Source organism: Orbicella franksi, chromosome 9 (genome assembly GCF_964199315.1).
Source record: "Orbicella franksi chromosome 9, jaOrbFran1.1, whole genome shotgun sequence".
NCBI lineage: Eukaryota > Metazoa > Cnidaria > Anthozoa > Scleractinia > Merulinidae > Orbicella > Orbicella franksi.
In genome coordinates, this window is record NC_138153.1 from 18969550 (window position 1) to 18986882 (window position 17333).

Consider the following 17333-nt stretch of genomic DNA (forward strand, 5'->3'; position numbering starts at 1 on the left):
CACCTCTATTAAGCGGGGCGCGGACACCAATATTAAACCATTTTGTTGGACAAAACCTGCATTAACCGGACACTTCAAGGGCTTTTTACTTCTAAGAGCGGTTTTAGACATTGTTCAGCGAGCCGATGTCGTTTTAAAGCTAAGTAGGATATTCTAAATTAATGCATTGACTGACGCGCAGGGGGAAAGATCGCAAGTTAAGTTATGCATTGACATGAGATGAAATGTGGTTATCATTCAGTAAACGTGACGATTTCAAAAGGGTTAATAATTACCTATTGTTGTTCAATTTTCGGAACCTGTTTTAAGAAAACACCCTGTATTAAGCGGACTTTAGCAAGGGTCCCAAGGGTGTCCGTTCAATGCAGGTTTCACTGTAGTAAGATGCATTGGCCTACATATCGTACACGTTAAGCCGGCTACCTCGGTATACTAGAACAGAAGACACGACCCTCCGGGCCTCGATCGAGTAGTACGTGGCCTATACCCCGGCCCCTCCCCGGAACTTACGACCCTTGGTAAGTGAGGACCTGTGACCCTCCAAAATTAGGGCGACAGTAAAGTGCTGCTGCTAACCTCAAAGTAACGGAGATTGTAACCCTTAATTTGGCAACCTTTCGGTATTACATGCGCAGCAATGGACGAATGTTTCAACCGGTACAGCACGGCAGTGATCTACGGGATCTCGACTAGCTGCGAAGTAATTAACTTCCTAACCGAAATATTGGTTCAAACTCTCTTCCACTGCCTGCAGACCATTATCTGGGGAAGTACAGGGCGGTTGTTGAAGCAAAGAAATAAAGATGCGGCGCCTTTGACCGCGTCGGTTCAGACGTCTCAGCTGATGGGTTACAAGCAAGTACAAAGCTTTCAAGAGCAGTTACCGCGATGAAAAGCCGCAATTCCATCCAATCAACTAGTTTTCTTTGCTTTGAGCAATCACTATTAGGATGACACACGCGCGTCGAACCTTAGCTACTGTAGCCAACTGCAGGTCTTACTGCAAAGCGATAACCCCTGCCCCCCCCCCCCCCACCCTGTCATTCACTTCCGCAAACAACGATAGTCATTAAGTAGTCATATTTAATGAATATTTCAACCAACTATGTTCAAAATTGTGTACGAATATGTACAATGTTACTTGGATGATGCAGATGAATGTATTTGTACAATCTTGTCGCAAGGAATCAAACATCAACATCACGATTTATAAATACCGTAAGTAGGAACCGTTCTTACTTAGTGCTGTATCGCACAGGGCTGTACTATTAGCAAAAAGTAATTCGTCCAAACTCTCTTGTTTACATGATACCACTACATCTCGAGACAACTTGTTTCACCTGTCTTTCGTAATGGGAGCAACATCAACCTAGCCGCATACTGGCCAGACAACGCCCCTCCACAGGGTTATGAAGCTTAAATTTAAACTCTGCCCACCTTGCACAGCTAAGATTTAGCAGTTAAGCGAGGGTTTATGGTTAGTTACGAGCGAATCCGTTTGGAAAAATACCCGAAACTCAAAAGGTAACCGAAATCTGCTATACCATTATACGTAACTTCTTTTCAGCCCTTTGAATAGCCGTTTTCAATTTCCTAACTTGCGCTTTCAAAGTAGCGTTCTCCTTCTCTAACGCGGCAGTTTTTTTCGCGGTTTCGATTTCGCGCGCTCGTTTAGCTTCACGAGATCGTTTAGCCGCTAAATTGTTCCGTTTTCGCCTCTCCCAGTACTTGAGATCTTTACCCGACTTTGAGTTCTTTGAGAGGCGAGATTTCTTAGCCGATCTGCAACTAGGTTTAAATTCTTCATCATCGTCTTCACTTCGCTCGACATTCTCGTCCATTCCATTGTCATCGGACTGAGCTTTTTTACCGACTTCATCCGACGATTTAAAATAATCATGATCGGCATAAACGTTTTTAACTCTTTTCCGAAGTTGACGTTTGCATGTTTCTCGCTCGGAGTCTTCCGGACAACTTTCTTCGGCGACCGTCGTATTCTCGCTCGTGGATGACATCGTGCATGTCGCGCGGTTCGCTACAGCTTCGGCCAGCGCTCCGTCTGGATCATTGTCATCCTGACGCGATTGAACTGTTCTTTCGTCCATCATTTTACGGGTAACAGATGGATTAAGCATCCTGTCCATTAGCTCACATTGTTCGCCAAAATCGCAACCATCAGAGAAGGAAATACCGTCAAACATGTCCTCCTTCAGTTGTTCTAATGTGGCTTGGTTACTAGCCCAAAGTTCATCGTCAGTTTCCTCTTTTATTTTTATATGGGTGTACAACTTTGACGGGAGTTCGTCGCCAAAAAGACATGTACTCAGCGAGCCGAAGAGATTTGACTGTAGGCTTTCTTCGAAATCAAAAAGCTGGGAGGCTGAGTCGTAGTCTCCTGACTGTGGGCTAGACGGGGAAGAACTCAACCCGCTGTCATCTTCGTGATCGAAATTGAAGACATCCTTATCTGAGAATAACATATAGAGTACAAGTTAATATTGCCTATCACTAATGATCATAATTGGCCTGGCCTGGCAGATATTCAGTGTCAGCACTTTGGTCAGATTTCCAAGACAAGGAAGTTAGGCCCTTTATCACCCCTCCCCGTCCCCCAAGGAAAATAGCACGTGATTGTCCTACTTTCTAATATAACATTGACACTAGTGATAAGAGGGAGGGGGAGGGAATACATGTTTTGAGAATGTCAGTATCTCTGCAGAAATTAGTTGCTAAACGCAACTTTAGAAATGTGGTGCACTCTAAAAGCAGATTTAGCAATCGGTCCGAAACGAACAAATTTAGGAAAACTTCAATGCTCATTTGCTCTGATTACAAGGCGCAATTCAAACGTAACTGTAATTCACGGAGTTCGTAAATCTGATGAAACAATGGCCAGCGGACATATCCCCGCGATTCACTGAGACAATTATTTCCTTGTCAGCCTAGAGAATTTACTGGCAGATGGTGTACTTAACAGAAAATTGTTTCTTCAAGGGAAATCACTCTCGGAAGTGATCGCCATATGACTCATTCAAAACATTTGAGATGTCACTGGCCACGCTGACCGGCCGGCATGGGTGTACAAATTTACACCGCACAGAAATACTAGTGTTTAGAAAATAAAATTACAACTCTTACCGGAAGCGAGAAACGTTTCTATACCAGCTGCAGATATCAACTCCATTCGCTTTAGCTAATTTTCCTGTATATCCAGCAAATAAGTCTCACAACGTTACCGTACTGTAGCTTGTAATGTGTTCTGATCGAACTGGTGACACCAGATTCGCCGATCGTATATTTACCAAAGCAGCGCACGTGCGTTTGTGTATACTGGAGTGTGAGCCTGTTATAAAATCGGAAGTCAAATTTGTGTTGATTTACATGATGTCTTACGTAACGAGAAATGTGATTGGTTCTGGTCAGTGAAGTCACGTTAAACCTCACGTTTATTGTTCTGCCAGTTAAACGTAGAGTCACATTGCAAATTTATGCATAAAAATATCACGCAGAAAAACACGTGTATCTTAATGACGGTGGCTTCCGAACGGGTGACTTGGCATGGATTAGCGAAACCTACCCGACCCTGTAGAAAGGTTTGTGACTAAAGCAAAATCGGATGAACTACTTCAGTAAACTTTGGCGGTCGATAACTCAGTCCAAAGGTGGAAATAGCTTTGTTTAAGTCTTAAAATCTCAAGATACATTCCGTGCCTTATTTGATTATATAATGCGCCGTGGCGGGTAGTTGCTTATGCAATTTAGGTACGGACACACGACTGTTCTCGTGTTTCGAGGCCGAAATGAGTGATCCAGGGATAGCTTGTTTTAAGAACACAAATGTGAGAAAAGTATTAAATTTTGAGGAATTTAACCGTTGGTCTTAAAATTACGCTTCAAACTACGCTGTATCAGTTGTTTGAGGTTCACATAGGTGAATTATCACCGAACTCTCGACCGGGGAAGAATCCTGTTTTCAACAACGGACTAACACAGCGGTAAACTGAAATATATTTTTATAACGCCGGGAACCCTCCAGACCGATCTGCTACGGGCCTGTAAGAATCCAATCGTGATAACGTTTGATATCCTGAGAGGGGTAATTTTCAAATTTCTTTCTTTTTTTCTCTTTTCTTCTGACATGTGGCTTGGACCTAGATAATTGTGATGAATTCGCCGGTCTTGTAAACTCATCTAATTTGGATGAATTTCCAGCAAATCAGCAATATAGTTTGGGATTTGCATGTCGTATGGTGCGAATCCAGCGCATTTCACAAATAGAAACCACCGCTCGAGTACAGATAGTCATGTAAAGTTAAACTACCTGGTTTCTTTCCCCTACTCGCTGTTTTCGTACTGTGCTGCTCAAAAACCCTGGACAAGCCACTGAGGTGAATGTTAACGACAACAAGCTTATGTGGAAAGGCTCGTTAGCTTGTTCACCGCGTTTCTTTTCGTTTCATTCCCTTGCATAAAAAGGCCCACAGAAGAGTACTCATAGATACAACCCGGCCCGGTCAATGTAAACTCGAATTCGCACACTAGTTGGTTGAGAGCAATAGGTCCACCAAGAAAGTGAATCGTGGAAAATGAGGTCGATTTGTGAAATGATTGCAAACATACTGCGTTCTCGTGGACAAAGCTTGAAGGAATCAGTATTCGTCTTACGGGTTTTTGGTTATGTTTCTTCTCAATCATCTTTATTACATTTAATCTCATTTCTATAATTCCAGATTTTTATGCGCTATACTCTAAGACCAGTTGTGTTACCGGCAACTTTTCCCTTGCAACTTGTCGCGCAAAAAAATAATGTAGACTTGCAAGTTTTTAAAAGTTGTTGCGCTTGCTGCCACCCACTGCACCATGTCACAAATTGCGACAACAGGTTGTGCAAAGTTATACTCATATCGATTCGCGAGGTTTAAATGAAATCGAATGTGACACAGAATTTATTTTGGATTTTTAGACTGTTTTGAACCTTAGACAATGCTGTATCTATACCTCTGCCTTGAGTTTATCAACTGCCATAAGTTTTATACTGAAGAAGTTGATGACATTTTCCCTTATATTTTAGCGAGAACAGGTTTTTTGTCCGTCACTCGATCGGAAGCAGCTATCAGTTATTACACACGTGTATCGAAGCGCAGATTTGGTTGTGCTTTTTACGCATAAATCTGCAACGTGCTCGCAACAATTTTCACGGAACAATAAACGTGAGTTCTATTACATGTGACTCAGTTCGTCGGAACGCAACTAATATACGGTATTTAGATTCCTCATTTTACTCTACCAAAAAGAGGATAATGTGAGTCCTTATGGAGTGGTTTCTTCAAAAATCTAATTTACATGAAAATCCAGTATTTAAATAACACTATAAATATAAATAACGCCAACCAAAGAAGTGGAAACGTTTTAGCACTTTTATCTCAGAAGATTATTAAACTCTTCAAATAATATCATTTGCCTGAGAGATATCATCGACAGCCTAGCGCCTTGCATTTTCTACCATTACAAAATAGAAATTGTTAATTTTGAAATGCTTTCATTTTACTTTGGTTTCATGTTATTAGTAGTTTAGACTTAACTTTCACCTGCTGAGGATGAATCAAGCAATATAGAAATGAATCAAAATTAACAATTAATCAACAATAGAGATAAATTCCTGCAAAATCCGGATTATTTTTTGAATGCAGTTCTGGGCTTCAATGCTACTCTCAGACAATTATTTTGTTTCGATTGTTAACTGAGAGAATTCTCGCGCGCTGATTGGTTGAGAACAAACAGAATTGAACTCGTATGTAATTCGCGAAAACCAAATAGAATCAAATGTAACGCAGAATTTATTTTGGATTCTTAGACGGCTTACAAGCTCTGTTTACCTCTGCCTTGACTTATCAATTGAACTGCCAACGTCTACTGAAGTAGTTCATGACGAGAGGCACGCTAAGTCACCTGACCGGAAGTTGCTATCAACCATTATGCACGTGTTCCGGATCCTACGCGTGTGTTTCTTGTGCAGAAATTTTGCGATGTGACCGCTGGCCGCTAAATTTTTTTACGGAACCAGAAACGTGAGTGTTAACGTGACTTCGATGAACGAAACTAAAAATATGTTTGCTCGAGCAAAGAGGAATTTGCATATCGGGAGGGAGCTCTTCAACATCTGAAATTTATAAACAGAAACAGTCACCAAAAGAATGTACGTGAGAACTTTTTAGCGCTTTTGTCTATGCATAGGGAATATTTCATGGCGGCAGGAGGATATGAATTTTATTTTAAAGTCATAATAGAGGATATTACATGTCCGCGCGTGGATACGAATTTTATCTTCGAGTGTTCAACTCGATATCTCACGAGTGAGCGCAGCGAACGAGCGAGATGTTGAGTTGAGCACGAGAAGATAAAATTCGTATCCACAAGCTGGCATTTAATATTCTGTTTATTATAAATACTAATGACGACGTTTTTGACGATTTTCCGAAGATTTCCGACCACTTTCCGAAGATTTCCGAAGATTTTCCAAAATTGTTCCGAAGGCCAGACAAATTCTTCCGAACATTTTCCGCACATTTTCCGAAGATTGCCGACGACCGACGAAACATCCAAAATGTTATCAAAAAAAAAGGATTTAGCAATTTCTCCAATCGGTAAAGTTTCCTTCTAGTCTTTGACGATTTCTGTTGAACTTTGTGGTATGTTTTATTTTGATTTGCTTTAGTTTATTTTTTCACTTTCCGGTACATCTGTCGCCTTACACTGATACACAGATGTTGTTAACTTAGTGCGCGTGCCTTACTGGGAGAAAATCGGTCCGATTCATAGCCGACTTAGCGTTTATTAACGACCGATGTTTTCAAAAAGAAGGAAAACAAACCTAGTAGAAAAAGAACAAAAATCTTTTTCGTGTAAATTGATTCTTTTAACAAAGAAAGCCATACAAGAGGTCATTCGGTGTTGTGTATGGTCTGATATGGTACCCAGATCTCCCGCAGATAATGTTACTTGTGAATTACGGGACGGGACCACGACAGTAGAAAAATCACGACAGGACTTGATGGGTTTGTTTCCCCTCGTTTTGAGCTCCTGTAATATGAATGCTTCCTTTGTTTGTTGTTCTGGCATCGAAACACGAATAATACAATCGAAGCTCTCGTAATCGGACACTACAGAATTTGAAAAAGTGATCATAAATAGAGCTGATCCCTTATATGCATGAGATGGGTTCTCGTGAGAGACTTTCCACCGCAGTTGAGGTCATTTGAGATTGGCTGGTCTCTCTCTATAGAGCTTTAAGGTTAAGGCTAGGGATTTGTGAAAAAAACTGAATTATAGATTTTTGGAGTCTAGGATTTAGAATGAAGAAATTCTGGACAGACGAGCGCGTCAATGGCAAAGAGTGGTGTTGTTCATCTTAGACGACATCCTTACAGACTGTCTTCTGAGTTTCGTTACACTTCTAAACCGAAAAATTGACTTTGTCGACCAAGAGCTCATGCACGACACTTCAAAAGGAGATCAGAATCAGTGTCGGTAGAGAATTATTTGTATTAAACAAGGCCGGTAAATACTTTTATCTAATTATAAGCGTGGCCATGTGGGAAGTGTCGTCGCATACAAGAGCATAAAACAAAAGGAAACTGAGAGAGGTTAGCAATTTCCAAATGAGATCAGTGTCGCTGACAACTTTTAATTGCAATGTCCAAATAACAGATCAGAAGGGGTTTCATAATGGTGGACGTAATAGGCCACGTTCGATATATCAATATTCTGACATGGCTATACGAGTCTTTCAGGGCAAACTTCTATATTTGGTGTTGTTTTCTTTGTTTCCAAGTCTCTTTTGGGAATATTGTGAGACAAAAGAAACTTAAAAAATTTGCAATTTTGACCCGAAAGCCTCGGATCCGTGTTAGAATATTGATATATCGCTCGTGGCTCATTCAGAGAGCGGAGATTTTGATCAAGTTGCGCAAACTTAGTACCGTCTTAAATTTCTTGTATCAAATAACTTTTCTTCTCAGCTTTGACCACTCAGTGAAGCGTGCGAAATCTTTAATAAAATCATTCGCCTACATACGTATTACATACCTCGTTTTCAAGGCAAATAAACAAGTATTGAGAGCTGTACTCTGGGGAAACACTTCATTTGTTTTAAGAGGTGTTTTACTTCCTTTGAATCTGGTTCAATCAGTGCTATTTACAACTACAAAATCCTTTTTCTTTACGATTAAATTATGCATATGCACGACCGCCAATGAATCATGAGAAAAACAAAGTAAACGCAGTGCTTTTGTGCCATATATCTGCCATCGGTTCAAATTAAAACACTTGCTTTCCGACACAAGCTCGCACCGGATACAGGAATAACAGCTGTATGCAGAACGACTGAAAATGGCCGCTCCAAATTCTTTTCCAGGTAGAGTTTGCTTTCTATTAGTTTTAAGTAAGACGTCCTTTTTTCGAGTAGCTCAGACCTTCTTTATTTTAGCTCTTGTACAGTAGGCCATAGCATACTGGCACGCCTTAATAGTGACTTAATGTGAAACGTTCTTCCTATAAGCGAACCAAGCACGGGTCAAAGGAACTTGCCAAAATTTCCATTTCTTAGTCGCTGGTGGTTTAAGAAATTGACTTATTTCAATTTAAGCCACAGTGTAGCTCGTACAAAGTGCCGGTAAAGCCTTGCATGAATTAAAATTCTGCCGGTTTAAAGGTCCAAATGATTTATTGCCTGCGGACAGTGCATGTCGAAAGCACGCTACGAGAGGGAATTGAACTTTCCCAGCTGATCTGGAGTATCATTGATGCTGTGGAATCCAAAACCGCACTTGTTTACTATTACTTATACTCATTTTTTTCTAGCAGAAAGAGGCACCCAAATCTAGTGGAAATAATTGAAGTATATTTCTGAAGTCATTGTACTATTTAAATTAATCCATTGGAATTGAGTTGGTGGGTTATTAAAACTATAAAAAACATTTTCATTCTAAAACGCTCGTATCTTTGCCGCCTTCAGACTATCCACATCTATCGTCTAACAGACAAAGTTCAAGTTCTTTCTGAGTTTCAAAGGGTTTTCTGAATCTGTCTTCTCAGCCGATGTTATGTACAATCCATTTGCCTGAATGTTCCAATGTAATTTTAAATTATTCAATATGTTCAGTTTTATTTTTTTACGCATCACTTGCCAGTAATAAAAGCAACCAGAAATAAAAGAAAGTCTGCATTCCGACGGCAACTTGTTCGCGCCTTACAAACGACATGGATGATTAGATTCTAAAGGAAAGAATTGTTTTGCACCGTTTCGTGAGCAATTCGCTTGAGATTAATATAAATGAGAAGCCTACGTTTCGAGCTCTTCACTTAATGTGTGATGGTCATCAATGGAAAATGAACAACCACAAAACATGCTAAACTTATAGTTCATTGAATTGAGAGCTAATCAGAACTGATAGGATGAGGTAATAAGAAACAATAGGAACTATTGTTGGCATTCAATACCGTACCCGAGTCAATACGATGTAAATTATTAAGGGGCCAAGTGACTGTATAAATTTGTTTGAGAGCCTTACCTCTGCCCCAAGTCCCTTGGTCATCCGTGTTGTCTCCGCCAGAAGTAGAACGGCGGCTCGAATTTTAACGACGTAAAACTATGCCTTCACGAAGAAACTCTGACCTCCAATAATATCCCTGGACTAATGTTTTGCAAACAATTTTCAATTTTCTTGTAGGCTTATTTTCTGGGGGGGGGGGGGTGGAGGGGGTGGAGGGGGCTTTTAAAGGGGCGCAGGGAACTTTTCAGAACGGTAGTAACTTCGTGTTTTAAAAGTGTTTAAGTTTCTCTGTTTGAAAAGGATGTTGCGTCTGAAAACTTTTTCTTGCGTGCAGGAATGGTGCATGGTAAAACTAGCTTCTATCATAGTGGTGAAAGCGAAAACTGGAGTCAAAACTTAAGATCAGACAAAAGAGGGGCTGTCTGTTCATCAAAAACTGGTAAAATTCAGGCTTCCAATTTCGCGGCAGTTAACTTTGTTTATGTGAACATCCATTTTGAGCCCTTTATTTCTTCGCGCTAGACACGTCTAGTCAGGGTGTAGACACGCGTGGTCAGCAAGTTGACCAAGCGTTAACCCGCGATCAGGCGTCGTTTTTTTAAAGGGAAATGTGGGGATGTAGGGAGGGGAGGGAGGGTATGACCACAGATTAATCACATACATTTCTTTCTCAATTCGCCCACAAGCACAAACATCAAGTCTCTTCATGGCGGGGCAAGGTCATGTGATCCCCGGAATGAATAGAATTGATCAACAACTCAAGGAAACGATAACCTCTCCCCGACTCAGTAATGGTATAATTTGTAACATATGCCACATTAATTGATTATTTTTGCCTTAATAGGCTTGGAGAGTTTTCGTCTGAGTCCGCAATTGACCGAAAGTGTATCAAGCAGCTCCCCCTGTTCGGTGGTGTTTTCAGATGACGGGAAGGATGGTTTCGGTCAGGAACACTTTGATTTCCAGTTGACCCCTGAATTAACCAGGCTTGACATGGTCTCATCTGCTTTGGAGTGGTTAGAAAATCTAGAATCATGTCATCAGATGCGATCGCACTCACCACGATTGAGCAGTCAAAATGATTCATTCCAAGAACCTCCGCACAATATGACATACACGAACTCAAATGAGGAATTTGATGTCAGTGCCGCTATTGCTTTCTGTAATCCCGCTGCTCCAAAAAACGTTCTGTTTCCTCAACCTGAAGTTGTCACCGGCTCCGGAAGCAATTTTCCTCATTGCGTACCACAGCAGAAGGCGAGAAGCCCGGATTCTGTTCATTGCCTTGTTCCTCAATATACGGGTTCTGACAAGGAATGGAAACGAGAGAGGTATGCTGTCCCGGATGAGTGCAAGGACGAGAGGTACTGGAGAAAGCGTTCCAGAAACAACATGTCGGCGAAGAAATCCCGAGAAGCTAAGCGCGCCAAAGATCTCTTAATCGCAAGAAAGATAGATGAATTGGAAAAAGAAAACGCCGCGTTAAAAATGTTGCTTAGAAACTTAATGCTGCAACAGCCACAACATAACAACAATGGCATATGTTTCTGTGGGAATAAATTAATTTAGTACATTATTACACCGTGCTAAATTTATAAGCGTATACAGTAGAAACACCGATACACATAAGAATAAACGCGTTTCGCGTTGAGTGAGATTCTTGACTGTCGCGCAAAGCGCACTGAGGAAACCGTTGTATGATGATTGGCGTCTTCTGTATTCAAGATCTTGGGTCAGTATATAGATCATTTACACTGTATTTCGAATTGAAGGAAAGCAAAAATTATGAAAAGTAAATAAGAGAAAGTTTGTAACTGTTATGGTCAAAGTGTTAATTTTTGTCACCGCGAAAGGTAATAAAATAAAACTGGCTGCGGATAAAATGTGTTGAACTGGGGAAATAAACGGAAATAAAGTTGCCCCAATTTGGTTCACTTCAGGAGAGAAATTGCTAGAGGCAAGAAAATATTTCCACTCGGGCAAATCCGGGAAACCAAAGGATGTTCAGTGTTGTGGCCGATCCCATGAGGCGGAACGCGCGGTCCCTCTTCTTCATGTCACGTTTTCTCATTTGATTTATTTCACCCTCCTTTTCGCTCATTTCCACGGCTAGAACCTCGTAAATAAGATCACAGTAGGACGCTAGCTTAAGTTGTTTACTCTGATTTTAAGACTCAGTGTTTTGTCTTTATTAACTTAACTTAACTTAATCCTCTCCGTACAAGGTAGTACATCAGTCCATATTTATAAAGGCTTCGTCTTTCCAGTCCAGTTGTGTGTATCGAATCTCTTTGTAGTTCACAGTTTTGTTTCTCTGGCAAATTTTCTTTGGTCAGGGAGAACACTAAGAAATATGTACAAACGACAGATCTATTATCCGGGACACCTCAGCAAGCTAGAGACACGTGCTATCCGTGACTTTTTCTGAAACTTGTCTCGTCTTAGCCTGCATTGCAGGCGTAAACGGGGAAGGGGTAGGGAAGCAAAAAGAGGCGAAGAAGGGGAAGGAAGGCAGGCCTTTTTCCCTCTCTCCTACACCGTCTCCCTCGCTCCCCGCTCTCGCTCTCCCTCCTTCTCTCCCCCGTGTTACGCCTGCTGCGCAGACTAGTCTCGTGTCTACTTGACTGAACTCTTCCACTATGACGACAAACCCTTGAAATTCAATTGTGTGCAAGACGAGTGACTTTACGGAATGACTGGCTCGTCATCGGACGAGGAATCTCCTGTGGTATCTCTTGTCAGCAGAGGAGTTGCCTCAGTCTTCTTTGTCTTTCCCATTGGTGTGGCTGTATCACGTTTGTTTCGCACGACTGTCCCTCTCACGGTATGTCCCACGCTCTGCACGTGCTGCACGATATCGTCACGCACGTCTGACACGTCCCACATGGAGACAAATGACGCACAACAAGGAGGAGGGGGTGAAGAGGGATCCACGTACGGCTTGTGTGAGAACACGTAGTAGTGAGCGATGGCAAAGATGAACATCTCAATGCACACCAGGAAATTCTGTTAAATCAATAAAAATGCGCTATTTCTCAAAACCGAAATGTTCAATGCAAAGTTGGTGGGATAAAAAATGATACCTGTTTAATCATTTCTAACTGATCAAAACTATATAAGGAAAATTTCAACAATGCTTCTGTCCACGAGACGGATCTAGCACACTTATCAATCCAGGCCATTACCTCATTGGTTAGGTTTTACAACCTTCATCCGGATGAAGTATCACACCTCCCTCACCCCCACCCCCTTCAAAAATTAATCGCGCTCAGTTTTATAGAGAAGGGTAAAAAATTTCAATTAAGGGAAACTCGAGAAATTTGGATGCTGGTGTAGTTACGGCAAACCTACACTAACCTGAATGCCATTGGCAACATCCTCCACAGTGTAAAACACCCAAGTATGTTTCTCTGATATAACTCCAACCTACAGAAGACAGGTATAAAAAATATCTTCCCTCCAGTTACAATTTTGAATGACGCTGCCCTTTGCGAGGCAGTTAGCCTGTTCTAGGTATTTGGATGGTTAGGGAGTGAAGCAAGAAATGGCGCGAATCAAGAAACGATAAGAGAGGAGTGCAGCAGACCAAGCTCTCTCCCTGTTTCTTCTCTTATATCTCATATCACTTCTTCCACCTTTCCCAATGACTAGAACAAGCTACGATGCTGTGGTTTTAGATGCTACACAATGCTCAGGTCTTTTGTGGTTTCTTTTCAGTGGTTGGTGAGCTTGTCCATCAATCAACTGTATTTCAGTAAACCAAGCTCTGAGATGCTTAACTTCCGTTGTTTCAATTTATTTTTATATGTTTAAGTGTTTTGACATTAAAATTTGGCATCATTACTAGAAAATGAAAATGCAACTTACCTTTACAAGGACAGCTATCAAGACTCCCTGCCTAACAAAGAAAACGATAACAGCAGTTAATACCAATGAGACAATAGTTTTATACTTAGACTATCTGTTGTTCTCAGGGTGGAAGAGTCAGTCTACTAGGGTGCAGGGATAAAAAGAGATGGTACATACCTGAGAGAAGGGATTAATGGGAGAGAGAGTGAACACTAAATGTGAGGGTCTTAACATGGAGGAGGGCTTAAAAGTTAGGGGCTCTAGTAGGGAAAAGGGTTCAATAAAACGGGGGCTTATTAAGGTCTGTTCATGATCAGGAAAATGAAGGGGTGCTTGAAAGTGTGCATGAATAAAATAAAAGGGGCTAAATATTTACATACTTCTGTTTGTATTTTGGAATGAAGAGAAATGCAATTACTCACCAGAATGATGCAAACACAACAAGTTTAATGCACAGAAACTTTCCGAAGGGGTTTAAGGGTTTAAGTTCATCATAAGCAGCCTTGTAAAACAAAACCAAGCAATACAATGCCCACTGAAAAAAAGGAGTTATAATTACATTAATTAGCACAACAGCCCCAGGTGAACCCTTCATGACTAGACTCATTGCCATCGAAACGCAGATGTAAAGGTAAAGTCTGCATACGAGCCAAGTGGCTCAACAGGTTGGAGCTTATCCTGGTTTCTGTAGCATGAAGGGACTAGGAATATTTCTACTCCCCCCTAGATGGGAAGCTAGTCCATCGCAGGGTTACCCCCAGCATTAAATTTGCTGGGACCCAGTTGTACACCTGGGTGAAGAGAGGCACCGTGACACAGAGTAAAGTGTATTGCCCAAGAACACAACACAATGTCCCAGGCCAGAGCTCGAACCTGGACTGCTTGATCTGGAGTCGAGCGCACTAACCACGAGACCACCACGCCTCCACATTGCCACAGCAAACAAGTTTTAAAAATGCACTAACGTACCACTTGTGAGCAGTTATTTATCACCACTATATAAGTCCATGCTGTTTTGAAGCTCAAATTTCCTTCATCATATTTCCCAGCTAGTTCTGTGCAGCTACGAAATCAAGAAACAGGAAAATGTTACTGAAAAAGTACACATTATCAACAGCTGCACTCTGGAATGATGTGAACAGTACTTACAAAGCAATGAAAGTGGTTATGATCCTGACAACTGTATAAGACAACACGCCTTGTTTACACCTGTCGATTATAGTTCTTGGGAGAAATAAGAAATATTCAATTTGACGATTGTTCCAAATTTCATAGACATACATGTGACAATGAATTGGCGTACATGTCTACAAGCATTCTCTGAGACTCAGAGGCAAATAGTCAGGTGGAGAGGAAGTGAAATGGGTGAAAATTTCATTAACACCACCTGTCCTGACTATCTGTCCCTGGGTCGTGAGGATGATCTTAACACCTTGATTGCTAATTCCAAAAGTAATAGGTCTTCACTACAATGCCACATTCTGAAATCCCAACCTGTATAATCCTCTACAAATTTACCCTGTTTATACGGCCACTTGAGCCAGTTATGTTCATTTTTCCAGTGTTAGCATTTCATAGATTGATTCAAGTTTCAACTTTGTAAAAATTATATCTGCATTCCAGATGCTTATTAAAGAACAGTTGTTTAGAAGTGAAAATTTGATATATCTGCTAAAACGTCATTCAATTAAGACCAGTGGTGAGGTTTGACCCCACACCATTAATATGGCCACTCCATTAACATGACCAAATTTTCATGACCTGCTGGTGAGCGTATTAATGGGTTTCCACTTTATAATATTACTGGTATCTGCCCAGGAGCTCTGTGAGAGATACTAACTGAATTAAAAAAAAAAAAAACAAACAAAACAATCCATACTTGCCCATCCTCCATGGCGGCAAGGAACAACAAGGAAAGAAATGTTGTACTTGATGTTTGCCAGACAAAACCACTTCAAAGTCATATTCAACCGTGAGGTAAGCCAGCAAAAATGTCATAAAATTATAAATCACATAAGCCTCGTAGCACTCTCGTAGAGAATCCAAGTATATAGCAGCCTTGGGAAAACGAAGAGCAAGCCACTAGAAAGAGGAAAGGTAAAATAAGGAACTGATAGGTGCAATTGTCAAATATAAGTGTGCTGCTTTCATGAATTTTTAGGCCACATTGCTTATTACAACTCACCCTGGTAGGCCCACAGTATAGTATTTATGGAAATGACCTTTTACCAATGCCATTCAATATCAAAAAAAAATGTATTGTTGGTATTTCCTCGGTCCATAGGTAAAAACATGTTTACTGCAAAAGGCAAAGAGCTAATACGTACACTATCTGTTGCATAAATTGGTACCATCCAAAGAATTCTGAAAACAAAACAATGAAAAATAAAGACATATAACATTGTACTTAACCTAAGATAATAAGCACTTTGGTCAGCCAAACTAACTCACTTAATTCAGTTAGCTAAAATAGCTTGCTTCCATAAGAGCTAGTAGAAAGAACAGACAAGCCAGTGCAGAAGATTACTCGGCCAACCAAAATACATGTACACTGTTCCCTAATTATTTGAATGAGTGGTTTTCAACTGAGTGTTAAATGTAATACACAATAATTGCTTTTAAAATAGTTGTTATTACAGTTGAATCTGCGGTCAAATATTCTTTTGTTTAAAAAGGCATGCAAAAGAGGCGAACAGGTCAATACAAAGCACAATTGGCCCTTTCACCTTGTTTAAATATCAAACTGCCGATAACTGTAGTAACAGTTACTGATTTTACTCTACTAATTAAATGTCATAATGCACTCTCTGATTGGTTTCAGAAACTAGCAACCAACCACATGCCAAGGTAAAATCAATCGCACTTTGTTCAGTTGTGTTCCCCATGCTTTGCATGGATTATGTGCATTCCTTTGAGCACTGATCAGTTCACTGCTTTTTACTTTTGCTGTGAATCATAGGTCATCCGTTTTGGTTTTATATGTTCTCTGTAAAACACTTTATGACTATATGCTTTTATGTTCTTCACTAAAAGCCTAAGTAAAAATTAACTTCTTAATAACCGAGTACGAGGGCCATACTAGGGAATATTGGCCTGAGGTTGTGGCAGTATGGGCTGAGCGCGGCAAGGTCGGTACAAAGTGGCAAAGGTCCGACTGAGGGCCAATACAGCTCAAGCAAGCTTAGGTTAGTAAGTAGTTTATTACATGGCACTCAGGCCATGGTTGTTTATTAAATTTTCTTGCTTTTCAAAAACAAAAAATGCATAGCTTACACCTGTTTCCATAGAAATGGTCCATAATGCAAAATCCGGGCCAAGAAAGAACCAATCAGAATGCTCAGATTTACCTCAAGACTGCCTTGCCATGATTTATAATAAAATAAATTATGAATAAAAGAATTACGCTTATTTGATTTAAATTTTTATGAATACCTTACAATCCGCCTCTGTAACTCAGGTTTTGTGTAATTCACTAAATGTTGGAGAATTCCCCACAGGGAAATAGGAATTGTCAGGAAAACAAAACATCCTGCTGTGAACCATGCTTGCACGTGAGTCTGAGCTCTGTTTTTATGCAGTTCCCAAACAGTAAGTGGAAGTGCAACACAGAGAATCAAAAAGTACAAAGAAAACACCACCGGTCGTAACCAGCTACGAAAGTTTCTAACACGCGAATATGCGCAGCAAGAACAGCACACGAAGTTATTCATCGCCTGTGTACACCGTTTTTCCAGCCTTTTTCCTAGATCCCGGGTTTAGAATCAAAACAGAGTACCATTTATCAGCGATTTATCTTCCTACACCTCTGAGAGAACCTTGTTTTGTTCTTTCCGTGTTTGTGTTGTGTTCGATCAAGTTCGTGAGATTGTTCGTGACCTTTCGTTTTCCATTCGTGGGAGATCCGTCAATCAGCGGTATACCAAGCAAGACTAC

General features: G+C 40.7%; 3 protein-coding genes across 3 annotated transcripts; 1 reads left to right on the forward strand and 2 right to left on the reverse strand.

Annotated features, from left to right (window-relative positions):
• Window positions 1–1033: 1033 nt before the first annotated feature.
• Window positions 1034–3322, reverse strand: LOC145497519 (uncharacterized). Its single transcript, XM_081477334.1, has 2 exons — window positions 3139–3322; window positions 1034–2467 (listed from the first exon to the last, which is right to left on the reverse strand). Exons 1-2 carry the CDS (start codon window positions 3182–3184, stop codon window positions 1539–1541), a joined length of 975 nt encoding a protein of 324 aa, XP_081333460.1. The 5' UTR covers window positions 3185–3322; the 3' UTR covers window positions 1034–1538.
• Window positions 3323–6108: 2786 nt separating this feature from the next.
• Window positions 6109–11133, forward strand: LOC145497618 (thyrotroph embryonic factor-like). Its single transcript, XM_081477437.1, has 2 exons — window positions 6109–6196; window positions 10396–11133. The coding sequence occupies exon 2, from the start codon at window positions 10545–10547 to the stop codon at window positions 11118–11120; it is 576 nt and encodes a 191-aa protein (XP_081333563.1). The 5' UTR covers window positions 6109–6196; window positions 10396–10544; the 3' UTR covers window positions 11121–11133.
• Window positions 11134–12234: 1101 nt separating this feature from the next.
• On the reverse strand, window positions 12235–17264 carry LOC145497616 (transmembrane protein 184C-like). Its single transcript, XM_081477435.1, has 9 exons — window positions 16833–17264; window positions 15728–15764; window positions 15280–15482; window positions 14550–14624; window positions 14370–14463; window positions 13823–13935; window positions 13419–13449; window positions 12909–12977; window positions 12235–12557 (listed from the first exon to the last, which is right to left on the reverse strand). The coding sequence occupies exons 1-9, from the start codon at window positions 17108–17110 to the stop codon at window positions 12237–12239; spliced, it is 1221 nt and encodes a 406-aa protein (XP_081333561.1). The 5' UTR covers window positions 17111–17264; the 3' UTR covers window positions 12235–12236.
• Between the last annotated feature and the right edge of the window lie 69 nt (window positions 17265–17333).